The 22,060-nt window shown below is 41.1% G+C and overlaps 1 protein-coding gene and 1 long non-coding RNA gene across 13 annotated transcripts in view; one reads left to right on the top strand and one right to left on the bottom strand.

The window, feature by feature from the left end:
- The window catches only part of ADAM22 (ADAM metallopeptidase domain 22), a 220,734-nt gene extending 203,441 nt beyond the window's left edge, over positions 1–17,293 (bottom strand). For 4 of the 12 annotated variants that reach the window (XM_032402239.1, XM_032402234.1, XM_032402233.1 and 1 more), the window contains exons 1-2: positions 16,930–17,291; positions 16,307–16,467 (exon numbers count right to left, since the gene is read on the bottom strand). In XM_032402239.1, the coding sequence (XP_032258130.1) occupies positions 16,307–16,467; positions 16,930–17,014 (246 nt within the window). In that variant the 5' untranslated portion in view covers positions 17,015–17,291. Of the gene's footprint in view, positions 1–16,306; positions 16,468–16,929 lie in introns of all 12 variants that reach the window. The other 8 variants (XM_032402240.1, XM_032402242.1, XM_032402243.1 and 5 more) reach the window with 5 other exon arrangements.
- A 27-nt stretch (positions 17,294–17,320) lies between these two features.
- On the top strand, positions 17,321–20,369 carry LOC116631073. The gene is made up of 3 exons (XR_004299078.1): positions 17,321–17,664; positions 19,793–19,908; positions 19,999–20,369. It is a non-coding gene; the product is annotated as an uncharacterized LOC116631073 (long non-coding RNA).
- The last annotated feature ends 1,691 nt before the right edge of the window (positions 20,370–22,060 follow it).

Consider the following 22,060-nt stretch of genomic DNA (forward strand, 5'->3'; position numbering starts at 1 on the left):
TCTGGGACCATGACCTGGGCCGAAGGCAGATGCCCAACAACTGAGCCACCCAGGCGCCCATGTCCTAAAGAAATTTTCACAAGCACCTTCACATGATCAATTTCGTAGATGCCACGTAACAGCTAAGGGATGAATAACACACATGTGGAAATGTCTCTACTACTGTGGCCAGAAAAACTACAAGAAATAAAAATTAATAGCTGAAAGCTGCAGGGAGGTTAATATTGACTCAACTTTCTAAAACCTTGTAAAGGGGTGTCTGGGTGGCCCAGTGGTTAGCGCTGGACTCTTGATTTCGGCTCAGGTCATGATCTCAGTGCTGTGAGATGGGGCTCCATGCTCAGCACAGAGTCTGCTTGAGATTCTCTCTCCCACTCCCTTTGCCCCTCGCCCCGTGCTCCTCACACACTCTTTCTCTTAATCTCTCTCTCTAAAATAAATAATAAATCATTTAAAACCTTTTAAACCAGAGCTGTCCAAATGAAGAGAGTCCAGAGAGGAGGGGCAAAGAGAGAGGGAGACTCTTAAGCAGACTCAGCTGAGCACAGAACCCAAAGCAGGCTCAATCTCACAACCGTGAGATCGCGACATGAGCTGAAACCAAGAGTTGGACGCTTAACCGACTACACCACTCAGGTGCCCCGAGATGATAAAAATGTTTTAACACCGGGGCGCCTGGGTGGCTCAGTCATTAAGCGTCTGCCTTCAGCTCAGGTCATGATCCCAGGGTCCTGGGATCGAGCCCCGCATCGGGCTCCCTGCTCAGCGGGAAGCCTGCTTCTCCCTCTCCCACTCCCTCTGCTTGTGTTCCCTCTCTCGCTGTGTCTCTGTCAAATAAATAAAAAAAGAAAATGTTTTAACATTGACAGAGGGGGTGGCTGCACGACTATGTGAATATACTAATAATATTTTGAGTTGTAAACCATTGCTAAATGGGTGAATTCTGTGGTATGCAAATTATACCCCAATAAAGCTCTTATTAAAAATATATATACACAATTAAAATATACATAATTTTGTTCCTGAGATTACAATGGGTCAGCTGAAGTCATGAGAACTGCTAGAGTTCATTTCTACGGGCCAGCTACTTGATCCTAAGATTTTGACGTGGGACCTCCTCACCATCCTATGCCTTCACTTTCCTTTCTGGTCTTAACCCTTTCAGATCCTTCATTCACACTAACATGTATGTGCTTAAAAACAGCTCAGAGTGCCATCCCTCTCTGGGGTCTCTACTTATACTAAAGGAACTATTCTCTAGCGGTGTTTTTTCTGATTTAAATCAGATGTGCAGGTCTTTTAGCATCATGGAGATTTCATGGAGTAACAGTCCTATGTCGGTAATATCTACCTCCTAAGAAATAAAGTAAATATTTTATATTAACTTGTTAGGCCATAAAACGGTGGCAAAAACTGGAGAAAAAATGAAAATAATAGACGAGAAAATATCTGGGACTTAAAGCAAAAAAAAAAAGATATTATACTTAGTTTAAAACCCCAGTTTAAAAAAAAAATCAAAATTCCAAGAATATCAAGGGAACCCCTTGGTTGAATATGTCATCTGAGTTCAGATCCATCAAAAATACTACATGTCACTCTCCCAGAAGACAAGCATCATTGTCTTAAAGAAAATGTAGCTCCAGGTACCAAATGGCAAACTCCGGTGAACAAAGTCACACACAAAGGTTAAACAGCTTGGATTTATTTTTATTGCGAGAGATGAGGCTATAAACTGACATGAGTGATTTTGTCACAGTGATTAAAGTGGCAGAGGGACTGCAAGGCGGCCTTAGGTGGTGGGATGTCTGTATGCCAACCAGTGTCCAAGTTCCCACTGCTATCTCTGGTGTTCTCCCTCCTCACCATCATGGCCCTGCCTTTCCTAATAAACCCTGCCTCAAACCTGAAGCAAGAGGGACAGCTATTTTAGTTCAGATGCTCACAGTGATGGGATCCTCACAGAAGGTGGGCATACTATATACAGGGTGTCTCTGTTGGGTTAACAAGAAGAGATGGGGGAGGAAGAGGTCACAGAGAAGGCAAAGATGTGGAAGGAAGCCCATGCTGTCCCAACAAAACAGTTTAATAATCTGGAAGAAAGAAATACTGTAATTGTTGGAAATACATCAAAAGTACATAAAATTAGGAGCACCTGGGTGGCTCAGTCAGTTGAGAGTCTGACTCTTGATTTTGGCTCAGGTCATGATCTTGGGCTGGTGGGACTGAGCCCCGTGTTGGGCTCTGCACTCAGCCCAGAGTTTGCTTGTCCCTCTCCCTCTGCTCCTCCCCTCCACCCTGCTCTCTTTCTCAAATAGATAAATAAATAAAATCCTTAAAAAAAAAAAAAGTACAGGGGTGCCTAGGTGGCTCAGTCGGTTAAGTGTCTGCCTTTGGCTCAGGTCATGGTCCCGGGGTCCTGGGATCGAGCCCCACATCAGGCTCCCTGCTCAACAGGGAGCCTGCTTCTCCCTCTCCCTCTGCTGCTTCCCCTGCTTGTGCTCTCTCGCTCTCTCTGTCAAATAAATAAATAAAAATGTATTTTAAAAATAATAAATCTTAAAAAAAAGATAAAAATTAAAATTAAAAAAAATTTTTCAAGTACATAAAATCAGTAACATGAATGGTCACAGAACTTTTTTTCATCTTTGAGACAAAAAATTGAAACAAAGGCAGACCATAAATATTTGCTGAGCATCAAGTATGCATCAGGCACAGCACTAAGCAGTGAACAAACAACAATGAATTTGAATGACAAAGTCGCAGCCCAAGGTTACACAGTCTCTCTCATGGGGATACCTTCCATTAACACACCCAATTGTCAGTTGCTCTAATCCCTCCCACACCAACACACATGTACCCAGAAATAATTTTATGGCAAGCCTCTGAGGCAAGTTTTACTCTTACTATACCTGTAAAAGTGCCCCATCATTTCTTAATACTGAGTCTGAATCCTGGCAATATAGTCCTGGATCACTCAAGAAGAGTGTGAGAAGGGTCATGCTCAGCAAGTGCAGAGGGTGGACTGAGCACATAACTCAAAGTTTAAATCCAGGGAATGACGAGCAATGAGAACAAAAAGAATGATTTTAGGAAGGCAATTAGTCCAGCAGTAAAGAATGGAAGGGACACCTCACTCCACATCCAAAGAAGAGAAGGAATGAGGGACAACTAAAGGGAAACAAAAGAAACAAACAGAAAAAAGAAAAACCACACCAAAAAAACAAAACAAAACAACAACAACAAAAAAACAGGTTTAAAGGTAAGTAGTAAAATGGGAAAGCTTGTTGAACTCGAACACATTTTCCAAATGGCAAAATAATTAAGTCCAGCAATGTGCACAGAGGATGGTTTCCAACACTGAACGTAAATAACCTTTTGGGGACTTGTTTTTTTCTTTAGCTGCTGAGAGAAAAAAAGGAACTTGACAGAAATAGAGTGGGGGAAAAATATGACAAAATAAACCAAGGGTCATAGGGAAAGTGAACAAAGCAAGACCATGCTCATGGGAAAACACCAAATGGAAAGAGGTAACAGGAAAGGGACAGAACCTGTACTGAGAGATGAAGAGAAAAGAACTGACCAGGGAAAACCTGACCTCGCAACAGGGGTCTGGGGACATGAGAATGGAAAAGGGCTCTGTAAAAGTCATGGCATCAATGACTTCACTGAGTCAACATTTGCTTGTTGAGCACTTGCTATGTACAAAGCTCTGGGTCAATGCTGGGAAGAAATGAAAATGAAGATGAGGATGCATGCCTTCACTCCTTGTTTTTCCATACAATTAAATTAAAATAATTTTTACCCCATCACCCTAGGAAAACTGCAAACTTCATGATTTCATAGCCAGAACATTCAAGAAATGTCCTACACAACTCATTAATCAATAACCTCAAGTAGGGGGCGCCTGGGTGGCTCAGTTGGTTAAGCAACTGCCTTCGGCTCAGGTCATGATCCTGGAGTCCCTGGATCGAGTCCCGCATCCGGCTCCCTGCTCAGCAAGGAGCCTGCTTCTCCCTCTGACCCTCCCCCCTCTCATGTGCTCTCTCTCTCTCATTCTCTCTGTCTCAAATAAATAAATAAAATCTTAAAAAAAAAAAAAAATTAAAAAAAAAATAACCTCAAGTAGATTTCACATGAAATGGTTAAGCTATAAATTAATAGCATTCACTCTCCCTTCATTAATCATGAGACCCTTGTCTAGGCAAGATCATTAAGAACTATAAGAACATCATGCTAAGTCATAAAGTGGGAGAACAGTTTTGGGGTCCTGAAAAATTCCATCACCTTCAGGAATGCTGAAGTTTCTATCAAAGTCAATAAAAATCTTCCTAAGAGGGGCGCCTGGGTAGCTCAGTCGGTTAAGCGGCTGCCTTCGGCTCAGGTCATGATCCTGGGGTCCTGGGATCTAGCCCCATGTCCGGCTCCCTGCTCAGCGGAGAGCCTGCTTCTCCCTCTCCCTCTGCCTGCCACTCTGCCTGCTTGTGCTCTCTCTCTCTCTCTCTGTCAAATAAATAAATAAAATCTTTAAAAAAAAAAAAATCTTCCTAAGAAATGATGACTTAATTATTTAACATTAAGGTAAATTTATAAATGCATCTGTAGAAAACAAATTCCCATACTTCTTATTAAACATTTACCTAAAGTTTTCTTGGAAAACACTTGAAAGTACTACTAACTACATATAATCCTAAACTCACCATGAAAATAACTCACTATTTATGGGAAACAGAGACTGATACCGTCACCAGCATGACCCTACGTGATTGACCTCAAGACCTGACCTCTACTGCATGGACCCACCGACCTTTGTCCCACATTTTCCTTAAGTTTTTTCCAGCTTCTCTGGAACAAAGACCCAACAGGCAAAGCATCCCATGATGGCAACTGAAACTATTCTCTCAAGCAGTAACAACTGCCCGAAGACCTCCAGCTGGCCCAGACCATCCAGATCAGTTTGAGCTCAACCACTGGCTCACACCTGTGCACATGGACCATGGAGTGACAGTTACCTCGACCTCATTATACTGCTAAAACCTCTGTCCAAAAAGGAGCACAAACCTCACTAACGTAACACACAACATATGTATAGGCATGTTTCCTTAAGGTGCATGTGTGACCATATGCCTGCCTCTACAAATGAGGACAAAACTCCCCTTTCTGGTATTTATCCTAACCTTAAACAAAAGGAACCCATTCACCCTTGCTCAGGGGGTCATGGCTTTGAAAGTTATTCCCTGGGACCTCCTTATTTGCTGCAAGTCAACTTTCCTTTGTGTAACAACTCCACCCGGTATAGCTCCTATCTATAACTCACCAAGGGGTGAACTCATGTTAGTTCAATTACAATACCAAAATTACCCATCTAAATAAAACAAATTTTCCAAATTCCTACTTAAAAGGACTCTTCAACCATTAACATACCTTTATTTAATGAACACAACATGGCATTCAAAGTGAGCCTGCTGCTCATTTTGTACAAACTAAGTGCGATTTTTCAGAGCATGAAAAGCAACCAATCTCGTCTTCTGACCCAGGAAAGGCAGCGTCTACAGCCCAAACTACATAATGGGGCAAAGAGTGGGCCCGGTGAAGTCCTCTCCCACCAGTCTGCAGACATTTAAAAATGACCAAGAAAGAGGAAGATGGAGGAAGAGGAGGAAGAAGAAGGAAGGAAAAATAAGGAATAAAGAAGAATAAGAATAGGAAAAAGAAGAAAAGGAAGAAGAGGAGGAGTGGGGGAAGAAGAAGAAGAGATATGGTTCTTCCCTCTGAAACAAACACTTAAAACTCACAGGAGGATGGGGCGCCTGGGTAGCTCAGTTGGTTGAGCGTCTGCTTTCGGCTCAGGGGCGCCTGGGTGGCTCAGTTGATTGAGCAACTGCCTTCGGCTCAGGTCATGATCCTGGAGTCCCAGGATCAAGTCCGGCATCGGGCTCCCTGCTCAGCAGGGAGTCTTCTTCTCCCTCTGACCCTCCCCCCTCTCATGCTCTCTCTCTCATTCTCTCTCTCTCAGTATGTTCTAAAGGCATTAAAAATCCACTAGTGAATTCACAAAAACCTACAGAACCCAGTTTTGTGAAGTGCCGGCTGCATGTGCGGCATCTCGCTATCTAGCTCAAAGAAAGAGAAACCACTTAAAGAAAAGCTTAAGCTGTGACCAGGAGTACCAAACTGCATGGACCAGCCTGACTCCAGCCTCCTGACCTCACTAGTGGGAAATGAAGGCAATTTCTCCCAACCCAACCTATTTAAAAGGCAACCTGAAAAAAAATAAAAATAAGAACAGCAATTGACCAACTAGAGGTAAAGGCTACAGACGTGAGTCAGGGCCAAGTAGAATAAGTGGTCTAAGAAGATTGCCAACCAGGAGTTCTCCTGCCTCAGGTAGAAACTTTTAAAGCCGCTTGCAAAATGTGAGCTCTTGAGGCCCATCTTCAGGAAAGCCTCATTGATTTCTCATCTTCAAACGGTTATCTAATGTTCTTGAGTTGAGACCAAAAAAAAAAAAAAAGCAGCAAAAGGGCAACTACTGCTTAGTGCTAAAATCCCCTGGTACAAAATTGATTTTTAAAAAGGAGAAAAATGTTGATTTACCCTTGCTGATACACGCATATGATTCTGAAAAATTTCTTCAATATAAACAGACAGACTGCCAAGGGTGGGGGTCAGGAGGTGGATTAAGTTGTTTATTCCTTCCCTTCCCAGTGATAACTGCTGATATTTCTGGGTCGTGGTATGGCACTTTTTTATTTTCTAAATCAAATTACATGTAATAGTCTGTTCTAGGAAAAACAAAACAGATTTTGATCTTAAAAGCAAATCAAATGATGAAATCAGAAATACAGGACCACTAGAAGTCTAAAATAATTGTTTCATATATGAAGTATTTATATTTTTTAAAATACAGCACATTAAAAAATAAGTAAAAAATAAAAATACAGCACACTGAACTCTATTTTATGTGTGAAATAATTATAATTATCAAAAGGGACTATAAACTCAATATTTGAAGACTAAAATTTATGCAGGTATTCATCCTTTTAACCCAGTTCCAAAGAGGACTTTGGGATGTTTATATGGACACTTACAAGATCAAATATAAATTTTAAGCAGATGAGGAAACTGGGGAGAAAGGAAAATTTATCATTTCAAGAAATATTTATTAAGTACATACTCTGTGCCAGGGTGGAGATGTGTGGTGAACAAACAGACAAGATCACTTTTCTCATACACTAGTCTCATACACTATTCTAGTGATGACACATTGGAAGAAGGACAATAAGTCAAACGTTAAAGAGAATGTCATCAAGGGGGTTCAGTCAGTTAAGCGACTGTCCGACTCTTGATTTCGGCTCAGATCATGATCTCATGGTCATGGGATCGGCCAGCGTGGGGCTCCTTGCTCAGTGCTGAGTCTGCTTCAGATTCTTTCTCCCTCCCCCTCTGCCCCTTCCCGCTCACACTCACTTGTACCCCCCACCTCTCTCAAATAAATAAATAAAATCTTAAAAAAAAAAAAAAAAAAGGATGGCAAGTGCTAGGAAGACAACAGCATAACATGCTGTGATGGGGGGTGGGGGGTGGGAATACTTCAGAAAAGTAGATGGAGGAAACCTGAGATTTCTTTTTCCATGCCTGAGTATTTATTTTAATCCAAGGATAGCATGCATAATGAAAATGTGTACAGGTATGACTTTTCCTATTGATAAATTAACACAAATCAAGAGATATTTCAGATGACTCTTGAGCTGAAATGGGGATGATGAGGAATACGCTGATGAGCTAGGATGAAGCTGCTAGGAAAACTCATGTTGTGACTTTGGCTTTGGAGGAGGGCCCAATTTGCCTCTAAACTTCTGGCATCCAACTCAAGGAAGGAAAAAATTACATGACAAATCTCTCCTCTTGGTCCTGATAAGGCACCACCCATAATGTTCTCCAAGACTTCAATTAATACTGTAACTGGTTTCTCAGGAATATTTCTTACAATGTCCTTCAAAATATCCTTTAGAAAAAGTCTGGTGAATTATTGAAGAGGTCAGGGATGCAAATGAGAAAACTGGTATCAATTCAGATATAAAACTCTTGTGACTAACTTAAATCCAGAGAAAGATGTAAGCCATTAAAAAAAAAAAATCTCTTAAATCTTAAGGCTACACAGAGCTCCTCAACCCTACATATAAATTGGAAATCTACTGGGGAGATTTTTAAAAAATACCCCCACCCCAGAATCTCAGTAGGTAAGGCCAGTACTCTATGGAGGAATAGATGATAATTCCCCATAAATTGTTTCTCTTTATTCCCCCACAAATAGTTTCTTGTGAGTTTCTCGCAGATAAAACTCCAACAAGCACTCAGAGTACAGATACTCTCTGCTGCCATTTAGATGTAGATTCAAATATTTCTATGTAGTTAAAAGAATAACTGAGGTAGAAATAGAAATTATAACCATTTCTAGAAATGAAAACATAAAACAAGTGCTGAACATGATATCAATTCACTCCTGAATGAAGTTAGCAACCTGAGCAGGACCAAGAGTTTCTCAAAGAAATGTTAGGTTGATTCCAACAGAGATGAATGGGTTAAGTGTTAAATGTTAAATGTTAAATAAGTAGCATTTATTACAAAAGGATTATTTTATGTGGATCTCTAACATTCTCTTTGAGAATTCTTTTCCCAACTCTACTGCTTACTGGTTGTATGACCTTGGGCAGGTTAATTAGCTTCCTTAAGCCTCAGTAGCTTCAATTATAAAATGGATATAGCAGCTACCTCAAAATGAGAGATTATGCATGTAAATCACTCAGCACAGCACCAGGTACATGGTAACTATTCAACAAATACTAATTCTAATTTTTCAATTCTCTCTCTCAATATTTGCTTTCAAGGGCTTTTATTACCAAAAGTAAACACATCCAACTAGATGTTCACAGAAGCTATCATTTTGGTTATTACTGATTATGTATCTCTTTCATCCTAAGGCTTTGACATTTGGGACTCCAGAGCTACTTGCTCTAGGAAGCCACAAAAGATATTCTGTACCTTTTTCTTTTGAAGAAAGGTGTACGGATCCCCATTTAGCATTTAATGTTTCTGGTTTACGAAACTTTGAGTACACATAATTTTGGTATTGGCTGTTGAATATTAAAATCTTCAATTTACAAAGAAAGATTATAACAATAAGTATACACATCCAATTCCAAAACAGAACCCAGGCCCTTCAATATGTGTTTTTCACATTTTAAATGTTAAATATCTTTATGCAGTCCATTCTCATTCTCAAGTTAGTAGATATGATGCATTCCTCCTGAGTTCTGCAAGCTGCAAGAAATATATAGTTCCAATGGGACAAATGGAAGAAATCTTTGACCTCACTGCCATTGAATGACATCTAGAGAAATGTTCCTGGCCTGCTACCATAAGGCCAGTTAAGCACAGAGTTTAAGCCCAGGCGGTGCCGTGGAGTTAAAGTGCCAGGGTTCCCATCCTTTCTCAACTACCTACCAGCTTTGTGGTTTCACAGCTGGTATTTCCTGTCATATGATTCTTGTGAGACTGCAGTGAGTTAATGTGTACCAAGTACCAAGAAAACTGCTGGGCACATACAAAGTAACCACAGAAGTTACTATACATTAAGTATTTTAGTGTATCCTATCACATACATGGTAACCCTACTATAAGCACTTCTCTCTTTCCTGTTTTGTTTCCTTCCTCCTTCTCACCACACTCCTTATGTCCCTTCCTCTTCTGCTCTTCCCCTTCCTTTAATTAGCATTCTTTTTCCCTTTGAAGCTTATTCATGAAACTTAATGATAAATGTGGCCTGATCTGAGCCCCACTGGAGCGACTGAGTACCAGTGACCTTACAGATTCCTGCTCTCACTGAGCCATGACAAGAAAGCAGGCTTCCCTCCATGTACTTTTAGGAAGGGTCCTGTCATTAAAAATGATAGAACACTTGGCATTTGAAATTTGAGAAAGCAAATAAAAGTAAGAACGATTTTTATCAACCCCTAAGCTCTTAGAGTCATTCATAGTTTTCCAGGTATAGCTGTGAAGAAGTGATGAAAGATGGGTTCTTTTCACACACAGTGAGATCATTAAGCAGAACTCCAAAGATGCCCAAAAAATATATATACAAATTGGGATCTCATAGAGTAAAACCAAGACCTAAAGAAAATTTCCACAATCCTGAATATAATTTTCTTTTAACTATTTAATTGTAAGAGAAGCATGTTGATAGGAGAATAAAAATATGCTGGAAAATGTCTCCTTCCTATTTATAGCAGAAGAACAAAGTTTTGATGGGTGGCAAAACTTTATCAATATTGAGTTACTTAGGTTTAACAAATGCACATTAAGAAAAAAAAATTGTTTGTGCTATCCTTGCAAAATACTTCTAAAGCTATTAATTCCTAGGAGCCCTTTTCCACCAGCGAAGCAAAGCAGTACTGCAGACAATTTACCGTGAAGCTGACTCAGTGCTCCCAAGTGAAACAGCACAATTTTAAGTACAGCTCATCCAGGCTTAGGCATATGTATAAATATAGTCACAAAAATGGAGCACATTACCGCTTGCCATCTTGCTACCAGCTTGTATTACTGATTATCAAAACTATGATAAATTACAGATCTATGTTTTTGGTACCTGACCACTTAAGAAGCTACAACACGATCCAGGGAAAGAGACAGAAATAAGTAGCCCATCTCTTCACTGACAGCAAAGACTTCTGACAAAAAGAGATTCTGCTATTTGCAGAGAAATATAATCAATGGGTGAAAAACAAGTCATCAAAAATCTATGAGGTGAACACACAACAAAATAAACCACCAAATAACCTATCTGATGCTACAGTAAATCTGTCATGCTTGGCTAGCAAAAAAAAGAAAAAAGAAAGAAAGAAAGAAAGAAAAGTAGCCATTAAGGTGCTTTTTCTTAAAAATAGCAATTAAGTGATTATCAGTATCAAACTATCAATAAGGCTCAGTAGGTACTATCTTGCTCATATGGATGCCCAGTTAAAAATGTTTTATCCATTGATCTGCAAACACACAATTCCTTCAGCACAAATAACTTCAAGTCAGAAGAAAGAAAGACTCTGGATAATTTACTCTAGTTCTGAGTGCTATTTTACAAGACTGAAATTACTTCAGAATAGGGAGACAACCTTGAGGATAGCAAGGTTACCCACAATCAAATATGATTTCTTTGACTATCATTTCTAGAACTTTATGGCAAAATAACTTTTCATTAGAGGCTGATCATCCCACTTAGGATAAAAATAAAGTATGCATTCAAGTAACTGGCCATGTAGTAAAGAAATCTTTTATAATATGGATTATTATCAACAGAATTATTATTTCACCCCAAATTGTCAGTATTTCCCCAGAATCATAAGAAAAATTTCTTCCAAAAGTATGAGTATTCTTTTCCATTTAGTGATTGAAAACTGAAACAAGGACACATTAAGAGTAAAATTAAGGTGTTTTATATTGTCACAGTTCTTGCGAGCTTTCTGAAACATTAAGTAATACATTGCTGGTTTCCTTACTCTGGGGCAATGGCTTTATCTTACCAGGTGAGAAGTAATTCCTGAATTAGGTTAGATGACCTACAAGGTCTCTTCCATCTCTAGGACTGTTAGATTCCACTTAGTTGTGTAAATTTTAGCAATTTGTAACTTACTTTTGGGAATGTGTTAAATTCAGGTAATTAGGGCAACATATTGCATTAAAGTGATGTCATAAAATTTCTAAAGAGTACTCAAGCAGTCTGAGGGAGTAGATGTTATTTAACAAAAACTCATATAGTGCTTACAATATCCCCAGCATTGTTCTAAGTGCTTTATAAACTCATTTATACAGTATTTTCAGTATACTTAGTAACTAAATTCTTATGAAGCTTAATGAGTATGTGAATTAGCATTCACCAATAAATTAAAGTGAACAACCACTTTCACTTACCCTTTGAAATTAAAATTAATTCATTTCTAACAATTAGGATGATCCTGCAATATTATGAATCTGGTCAGTTAACTCTCCTTACCGAAGTCCTTCAACTGCCTTCAGGACAAAGTCCAAATTCCTCCACCAGTCATGAAGGTACTGAGGCATCTACACTACTCTCCTGTTTTGGCTCAAATGTACCTTAAATCCTAACTATTTGCACTTAACAAAAATATGTCCTGATTCCCACCTGCCCACGTAATTGCTGCCCCTTTGGTTTGATATGCCCATCACCTTCCTTTAATCTGGCCAATTCCCACTCACCCTCAAAACACAGCTAAGACAGCACCTCCCCATGAGAGGCCCCCTGACTGCTCACCTGGCTTAAATACTGTTTTCTCTGCTTCAACAGCTTTCTGTGATCACCTCCAGAAAACCACACAGAAGGGCAGAGTATAACTGCTTATCCATTCATACATCTTCCCACTTGTCTGTAAATTCCTTAAAGGCTTGAACTGTGTCTTTTATCTCTAAATCCCCAGAGCCTTGTACAAAAATTGGTACACAGTATGAGCCCAAGTAAATAAATGCCTTTTAAATACACAAATGAACAAATGAATATAGAAAGCCATCCCAATTTTATTTCTGAAGAAGAAAGGAAATTGCTAAAAGTATCTATGAGTAGCTAAGATGCCATAATTTTATCTATTTAATTACCAAAGAAATGATAAGGGCCATATATAATCAACTTGAGTTTTTAGGTCCAATGACAACTCTCAATGAAACCAAAAATGCAAAAGTGCAGGAACACTCCTTAGTTTCCTAATTGCAGGAAAATTTGGCAATATGGCAACTAAGTCTTTACAACTGTAATTGGCAGATTCAAGACCTAGTAGTCAGCAGCAATTTCTAGTTTAAAGAGCATGTAGTTTAAAGAGCATGGTAAACTGCAACAGCCTCCCAGGTGATCCAGACATCCAACCACATGTACTGTGGTTACCGTACTACGTGCCAGGCACTGAGATAACTGCTCACATTAATTATTTTGATGAGGAGCGCCTGAGTGGCTCAGTGGGTTAAGCATCCGTCTATTTTTTTTTTATGTTCTGTTAGTTTTTTATTACATGTATTTCCATATTTTCATATACATATATATATTTTTTTACTAAAACAAGATCATAATGTTGTAAATAGTTTGTTTTCTTTTCATACCTTTCTCTTTCCCTGTCAATAAGTTTCCACAGCCTCTAATACCTCAATCATACTGAAATTACCCTAATTGTCCCACAACTATTTTCCCAAAGCTAGTTTATCCAAATCACGTTTTAGGTCTGGAGGCTGCATTTTATCCAGCTTGTATATCCCTTAGGTGTTTTCAATCTAAAACAGTCCTTTTCTTCACCTGTTAATTTTCCTGCTCGATGTTTGTCTGATCACTTCCTCATGCTGTCACTTAGCCTGCTCCTCTGTCCCCTGTATTTCCTAGAAATCAGAAGGTACATCTAAGAGCTTGATCGATTTATGTTGATAAACTTTGTCTAGAATACATTTTGGGTGCCACTGTATGTTTTACATGGCTTTTCTTCAGCAGGCACATGCCATATGGTTTTACCATCACTGAAACTCAGACTGTCCTCTGGGTCTCGTAATGGCTGCCCGAACTGGCTGCTAGACAGTGATGTGATGCCCCTGTGACCAAAAAGTATTCGGTATGGAGTTCCTTTAACACCACACAGATGTGTGGTTTCCCCTCAGCCATTCACTGCATGGCCAGTTCCATTTGACAGCCCTTGCCTGAATTAACATTTGTTAGAAATCACAAAATGATGATTTTTCTAATGTTATCATTTCTCCTACGTTTATCAGCTGCCACTCCTTAGTGAAGAAGAGCTTTCCCTAATCAACTAGATCCATTTGGTTACTCTGAAAACCATTCAGACAAGCATCCAAGCCTTGATTTCAGTTCAGGTCATGATCTCAGAGTTGTGAGATCGAGCCTGCATAGGGCTCTGCCCTGGGGCATGGAGCCTGCTTAAGAGTCTGTCTCCCTCTCCCTGTGCACCTCCCCACCACTTGCAGCATGCAAGCGCAGTCTCTCTCTAAAAAAAAAAAAGATATTTAAAAATAATTACTTTGATGGTAAGACAGCATTTCACTTTCAATCCTGATGTGAATAATCTATTCATGCTGTTCAACCTAAATCCTACCAGTTCATCCATACCCCACCAAAAGCCAGTCATTCTTCTCAACTGTGAGGTTTATTATTGTAAGAAGTAGAAACTGCATAGGTCCAAGGTATCTTCTGCCCCAAGTGGAAAGGCCTATGATCCAAAAACTGCCGAAGTCCTGCTCCATAAATGGAGAGAAAAGAAGGAAGACTGGCCTGTTTTCCAAAGGTGGTGGTCTTTCACCAACACAGTGAAGGGCAGGGGGTACCTGAAGACACGACCAGCATGAGGCAGAGACTTGGAGCTTCCAGGTTCAATTCTGCAGTTTTCTTTTTCCGCATTTCTATTTCCTTCTGTTGCCCTTCCCCTCTGAGAAAGTCTTCGTGATTTGTTTTAAAGCACCGGCGCTATCAGCAAAAATTCAGACTGTAAACTACAGGATGAAAGACCCCCTGTCTTTGATGAATAAATTGCAAAGAAAAAATCAAGGAAATGGAGAGGAGGAAACTACGCATTAGAGACTCAAAAAAATAAAATAATTGCAGTCTATAGACACTATTTGGATCCTGAATCAAACAAACAAATTTAAATATATATGTATTACATTTATATATATTTATCAAATATACTTACATATATTTAACATATTTATATACTTAATTTATATTTATATGTTAGGTATAATATCATGGTTACATTTTTAAAAGACTCCTTTTAGAAGTGCAGAGTGAATTTTTTATGAATGAAATTATATACTTGCTTCAAAATAATATGAGGAGGGAAGAAAATAGGTAGGAGATAGATGAAACAAAATTGGCTATGAGTTGCTAATTGTTGAAGCTGGAGGTTCATTATAATATTCTATTTTGTGTGTATTTGAAATTTTTCATAATCAAAAGTTGTAAAAGTGTGTGAGAATATTCCTCCACAGAAATAACTTTCATTTACTAAAAAAGAAGAGTGTCCCCTACTTCTACTTCTTCAGTTTTATTATGAAAACAAGTCAGAATGAAAGAGGAAAATAGGTATTTATCAAAAGTTAATTCAAATAATGGGATCCTTCATTAAAGCTTGGCACATCAGATTTTCTACTACAATAATCAAACTTTGATGGATATTACTGTAGCCCTTTAAATTAATTTCTTACACGAAAATTTCAACAGAGCTAAACCTTTGGCTACAAATACAGATTTAAATGGCATTTTTCTATTTTTACATATTTTACACATATAGATCAAATACTATGACTTTCACAGCATCAACGTACATCTTAAAGTATTAATAAATATATCTGCACATGTGAAAATGTTCAGCCTGCCTTTAGGTCAGTGAAGTTTACAACATTTTCAACCACATGAACAAGTTCTACCTTAATACGTACTTACAGATGAATGAACTGTTTGCCAGGCTGATGTACATAAACACAAAAACTGTTTACAGAGCCCCAAAATAATTACCTAAATTAATAAGTTCAAAATACTTTTCAGTCATTAGCTGTGGATGTGTGTTATTGATCTAAATATGGGTAAAAGGCAAACTTAGGTGTTTTTTTTTAAAACATAGTTTATAAATGCCCAATAAACAACACGGCTCAAATTACACTAAAGGACTGCTACCAACGAAGAAATGGGGGAGGAGACGCCTTTTCTGAAAGGTAGAGGTGAATGGGTACATCTCTGGTGTTCACAAATTGAGTGAGCTGAGAACACTGCAGTTGAGCTTATTTTTACAGTTTCAGTTTAGTTAGGCATGTCTAGGCTTGTCTTTTCATTTTTTCTACAGTACCAACCTTGGTTTAAATCACGTATAAAGTCTTTTTGAGGATTAAAACAAGCACCACAATGATGATGATGCAAATCCTGCCAATATTATATCCCTTCTTGCTATGCATGGCACCTGACAGAGGTGAGAGGGGCTCCGGCCCTTCGCTCAGGATGCCGCACTGCCGAAGACATCCCGCACAAACTCCTCTCTAGCAAAGCTCCGGCCTGTACTTCTTTGGGGGGTTCTGTCCCTCCCCCCAACCCCCGCCCCGCTCCCTTCTTTTTTGCACAGAGAGCGCCATGCATGACTCGCATTAGGACTGCTCTCATTTCACCAAAGACACTGCATCTCCAGGGCGACGGAGAGCAAACGCGGGGTAGGGTGCGCCAGGCCGCGCCCAGGCCCACCCCCCGGACCCCGCCTCTCACCTGCCCGCCGCCGGGGTGGCCCCGCACCCGCGTGTCGAGCGCGTCGTGTCCAGTTTCGTCTTCGCCGCCCGAGCTGTAGAGGAGCCGGAGTGGCACGATGCTCTGGCGCTCCAGGAAGCGGTTTTCGTTCCTCCTCTCCAGCTCCGTCAACGAGGCGTCTCCTCCAGGCAGGAAAAGGGTAAGGAGGGAGTGGGGAGAAAAGGAGAAAATAATGACCCTGACCCATACTCGTGCCTTCTGCGGTCCGACGTCTCCTCTATGAAAATCCCGCCTCCCCCTCCCTCCCGGTCCCTATCTGAGAAGGACGCAGAGACACCAGCCGGAGAGCCCTGGACCAGCTCCTCTGAGATCATCCAGGATCGGGGCCCAGAAGCACAGCACCCCTTTCCGATCCTCCGCATTCCTCCTCTTCAGAAGAGGAAAAACAGGCATTTGACCGAAGGCTTCTAATGCATCCGCGCGCCCCCACACATGTATTTTTGCTTCACTTCTCACCACCCTTCTAAATAAAAAATCTCCCCGCGCACTCGGGAAAGGGGGATGCCCGTTTCCAGTGCGTTTGAGGGCTGCAAAGACTCCCGGAAAATGGTACGTCCCGAAGCCACAGAGGGTGGCGAACTTACCTGCCCGGCCGCAGCGTGCCGGGGGGCAGGTCCCCAGGGCGCAGAGCAGCAAGAAGGGCACCGACGCAGCCGCCGCCGCCTGCATGGTGCTGCCGTCAGCCCGCCTCGTTCGAGACGCTCAGCTCCTCATGCCCGGGCCGCCGGGTCCGCTTCCCTCGGCCCGCGCCCCCGGGCTCGCCTCGGCCGCCCCCTCCCAGCCCCGGCCGGTGCTGCGGCGGCCGTGGCGCTGCAGCCTCCGCCGCGGCGCTGTCTCAGTGCTGCATTGTGCTCCGCGGGCGCTTCCGCTAGCGGGGGGAGCGAGCGAGTGCTGCATTGGGCGGTTGGCTGTAGCTAAGTGGTTTCTAGCGCCTCCCACCTCATCCCATGGCAAAGGCTCCGGCGGGCGACGAGCGCTCGGCAGGGAGCGAGCGCCTGGTACACTCGCCCCCCGCGCGCGGACAGGGGCGCGCGCCGGAGAGTCAGCTGGGAAATGTAGTTCTCGCTCCGCATGCCGCTCGTCTCCACGAAGGTGCGGACTGTCGCGACCGCGTGACCACGGAAGACAGGAAGGGGGAAGAGGGCAGAAGAGAGGTCATCGCTGGTAGGCCTCCTGGGCACCGAAATAGCCCAACTGTGCCGCTGCGAGAGCCAGTATTCCTTCACTCTGTGCGTCCGCAAAGAACCGTAATAATGTTTTCCACAGATTCAGTAGTTACTTAAATTATTGTCAAGGAATTACACCCTCAAGAGTACGTGGTAAGTTAATCATGCATCAAATACTGATTGAGGACCTACTGTGTGCCCGGTGGCTGACTAAGCAGGGGGGCACAACCATGAACGGCACGAGTGTAAGAGGCACGTGCTCTCAGATAGAGTAAAAACACCGTTTTTTACATTACAGTGTGAAAGTGCCCTGGTAATGCTTAGAGGAGGATCATTAACTCAGCCAGGCGGTCAACGCAGACACGGGAAGGATGTCTTGGATTTAGCCCAAGTGTCCAGGATGTTTTGTCCTTTCTCTGATCTCTGCCTGTCTCAAATCTGTTTGTGAAAACCAGGCTTGAGGAACTCGACCTTCTCAGGCTGCTAATTCCATTTTTCTCTAATTCCAAATGTTAGAAACTCTTGAGGATAAGACAGTAATACAATTATTATTAATTATCACCATAATTAACACTTATGTAGCATGATACAGTTTTTTCTGAGGTCACATAATGCCGTTTGAACTTTGGATCAGCAATTTGGTAAGTATTATTATTCCCATTTCAGAGAGGAGGAAATTCAGGCTTAGAGCTGCACCTTCCAAGTACTGTAACCACTAGCTACATGTAGCTATTTAAATTTAAATTAATTAAAAGTAACTAAAATGTAGGGCGCCTGGGTGGCTCAGTTGGTTAAGGGACTGCCTTCGGCTCAGGTCATGATCCCAGGGTCCTGGGATCGAGTCCCACATCGGGCTCCCTGCTCTGCGGGGAGCCTGCTTCTCCCTCTCTCACTCCCCCTGCTTGTGTTCCCTCTCTCGCTATGTCTCTCTCTGTCAAATAAATAAATAAAATCTTTAAAAAAAAAAAAAAAGTAACTAAAATGTAAAATTCAGTTCCTCAGTCACACTAAACACATTTCTGTACTGCCTATGGCTAGCAGCTACTGTATTGTAGAGCAAAAATATAGAACATTTCCATCATTGCAGACAGTTCTATTGGACACAAGTGGCTTAGAGAATTTAAAGGACTTTTCCTAAGGTTCCATGGCTAGTTATAGAGTAGACTGGATATCCTGCTTTCAGATCTGAGTCTTCTTCCACAGTTCCCTGGTGGAACCTGTGTTTTTATAACCTCCATCCTGATTCTGGTCCTGTAAAGCATGCAGAAGAATCTTACACATGATGCTCTGTGGAGATGTTTTTTTCCTTCCCCACTGGAAAAAAAAATTTTTTTTACCCCTGCCTCTTGTGACATGGTTTCAGATTTCCATCATGATGATTTGAAAACACACTCCAGTATGTCAGTGTCCCAGCTAGAGTGTGGTATTCAGTATTAAATACAACTTAGACATGGTTTTACAAGCAAACAGTAGAGAGGGACTCTTCTCCCTTGAAAGAACATTCTATCATATTTAAGTAACCACATCTCATTGATCTTATTGTCATTTCAAAAAAAATTTCCCCAGATTTTCAAATAAATAAGACACTTAAGAATTTTATATATGACACTTAAGAATTTTATATATGACGATTATAGCCTGAATAGGGGCTAAAAGATTTCAGTGGTACACTTTACACCTTGATGCAAGAGATTTCACAGTAAGCTACAGTAAAAGAGAATTAAAACCCAAGGGCCTGGAGGCACCCAGGTGGCCCAGTCGGTTAAGTGGTGGACTCTTGGTTTCGGCTCCACTCATGATCTCAGGGTTGTGAGGTCCTTGAATGGTATTCGTGGTATTTCTGTTGGTTTTGTGCATTTTATTAGAAAGCACTATAAAATAGCCACACCGACACTTTAGTTCTACAGTATGCAAGTACAAATAAGTTGTAATATTAGGAAAACTTTTGTTTTAATGTGAGAATGAGCATATCCAGTTTCTGCTGTACAGTATTGAAATTTTATTTACAGAGCTAAAAAAATTGCATGTGTTCTTTGGAAAAGTTTTTATTCAGTTCCTCTGCCTATTTTCTAATGAGATTGCTTGTTTTGCTATTGATTTGTGTGAGTTAGTTATATATTTTGGATATTAACCCCTTACCAGAAATATGATTTGCAAATATTTCCTCCCATTCAGTAGGTTGTCTTTTCATTTTGTTGATGGTTTCCTTTGCTGTGCAGAAGCTTTTTAGTTTGATATAGCACCACTAATTTATTTTTATTTTTGTTGCCTTTGTTTTTAGCGTCAAATCAAAAAAGTGATTGCCAAGACTAATGCCAAGGAGTTGATGTCAAGAGTTGTGGAGTTGGTTAATAGAACATGGTTCCTTTAGGAGCAAAATGGATAGAAAATAACAAGGTAATTTCTCAACATGTACCATTAAAATAAATCAGCCTCAGGAGGCTGTGGGAAGTTGCTCCAATCAAGAATCATGACTTCTATTTCCAGATTTGAGTCAGTTTTTCAACCCAGAAACCACCAACTGAAGAAAAGGTCATGTCCCCAGGAGAAGGACCCTGCATCACATGTCACGTACACATGGTAACTATTCCCTTAGCTCTTCCCCAAAGGGAATTATCTCCATTTACCTAGGTAACTGCACTGGAGAAAGGGGTAAGAATACCCAAATAACTGTTGGATGCAGGGTCTGGACTGACAGTGATACCTGGGACCCAAAGCACCTATTATAGTGGGGACATGTGGGAGCCAGGTAATAAATGGAGTCCTGGCCCAGCTTTGGCTCATAGTGGGTCAATAATGTCATTTGCTTAGCCTCTGAATGTTTTATTAGAAAATACGTAGTACTTCAGTAAATCACCCACATTGTATTTCTGACCTATGGGGTAAGAATTATAGTGGACAAGACCAAAAAAAAAAAAAAAAAAAAAATTGAAAAGAAGAAAAGACCAAGTGAAAATCTGAAACTGCCTCTATCTCTCAGCCAAAGAATAAATCAAAAACAGTATCTTAATCTGGGGCGATGCTGGTGGTAATTGATGCCTCTGTTAAATATCTAAAGATGGTTGATTCCCATCCTATTCACCTGGGTTATAAAGAGTAACAGTAGATGGGGGGGATGGGTTAGCCCAGTGATGGGTATTAAGGAGGGCACGTACTGCATGGAGCACTGGGTGTTATACAAAAACAATGAATCATGCAGGGCGCCTGGGTGGCTCAGTCATTAAGCGTCTGCCTTCGGCTCGGGTCATGATCCCAGGGTCCTGGGATCGAGCCCCGCATCGGGCTCCCTGCTCCGCGGGAAGCCTGCTTCTCCCTCTCCCACTTCCCCTGCTTGTTTTCCCTCTCTCGCTGTGTCTCTCTCTGTCAAATAAATAAAATATTTAAAAAACAAAACAAAAGAATGAATCGTGGATCACTACATCAAAAACTAATGATGTATTGTGTGGTGACTAACATAATAAAATAAAATTTAAAAAAAAGAAAAAAAGTAACAGTAGATAGCCACAAACTGCACCAAGTAGTAGCCTCAACTGCAGATGCAGTGCCAGATGTGATATCCTTTTCATTGCGAATGAACATAGCCTCAGATACATGATATGCAGCCACTGTTTGGGCAGATGGATAATTTTCCATCCCGGTCAGAAAAAAATCAGGAACAGATTGCATTCAAAGGGAAAAGATTACAGTATACATTTTACTTCTCCTCCGTTAAAATTTGAAGAGGATGCCATTGAGAACATCACATTAATCCATTATATTGATGATATCATATTTATCAGACCGTATGATTAAGCAGTTGCTAACAGACTGGAACTTTGGTAAGGCACATGTCCTCCAGGGCGTGAGACATGTACCCTAATAAGATTCAGGGACCTGTCACATCATAACATTTTTAGAGTTCCAGTGGTCAGGGGCATGCCAGAAGATCCCATCCAAAGTAAAAGACAAATTATTGCATCCTGAACTTCCCAAACACAAAGGAAACATAATGCTTGGAAAGCCTCTTCAGATTCTGGAGGGAGTCTATTCCAAATGGGAGTACTACTTCCACCCAAGGGCATGAAAGGCTGCCGGCTGTAAGCAAAAAATAGCTCTGCAGTCATATAACCAGGCAGGTTCAAAGGTTTGAGAGGCCTCAGTGGTAGGAAGACTGGAGTTTATGGAAAGCCCCAATAGGGAAATGACAACTTTCCCTGGGGGCTTAAAGCTGTGCCATCTTCAGTGGAGAATGATGTACTTTTGGAAAAATGAAAATAGTTTGTTGTAGATGATGACATAGGAGAGACGAAGTGCCTGTCTGTGGGGCAAAAACCATCATGTGGTCACAACTGCCAGTCATGAGCTGAGGTTGTCATTAGATCTATCAAGTCATCAAATTGGGCAGGTGCACCAATAATCCATTGTAAAATGGAAGTGGTACATCCAGGATTGAGCTAGAACAAGACCAGAGAGCTCAAGGAATGAGCAGGCAGCCCAGCTGCCCATGTCATCCACTGCTATCACATCAGTTCCTTTCCCTTAGGTCACATCTACAGGTGTGAGCCATCCT

Source organism: Phoca vitulina, unplaced genomic scaffold (assembly GCF_004348235.1).
Source record: "Phoca vitulina isolate PV1807 unplaced genomic scaffold, GSC_HSeal_1.0 scaffold4, whole genome shotgun sequence".
Lineage (NCBI taxonomy): Eukaryota > Metazoa > Chordata > Mammalia > Carnivora > Phocidae > Phoca > Phoca vitulina.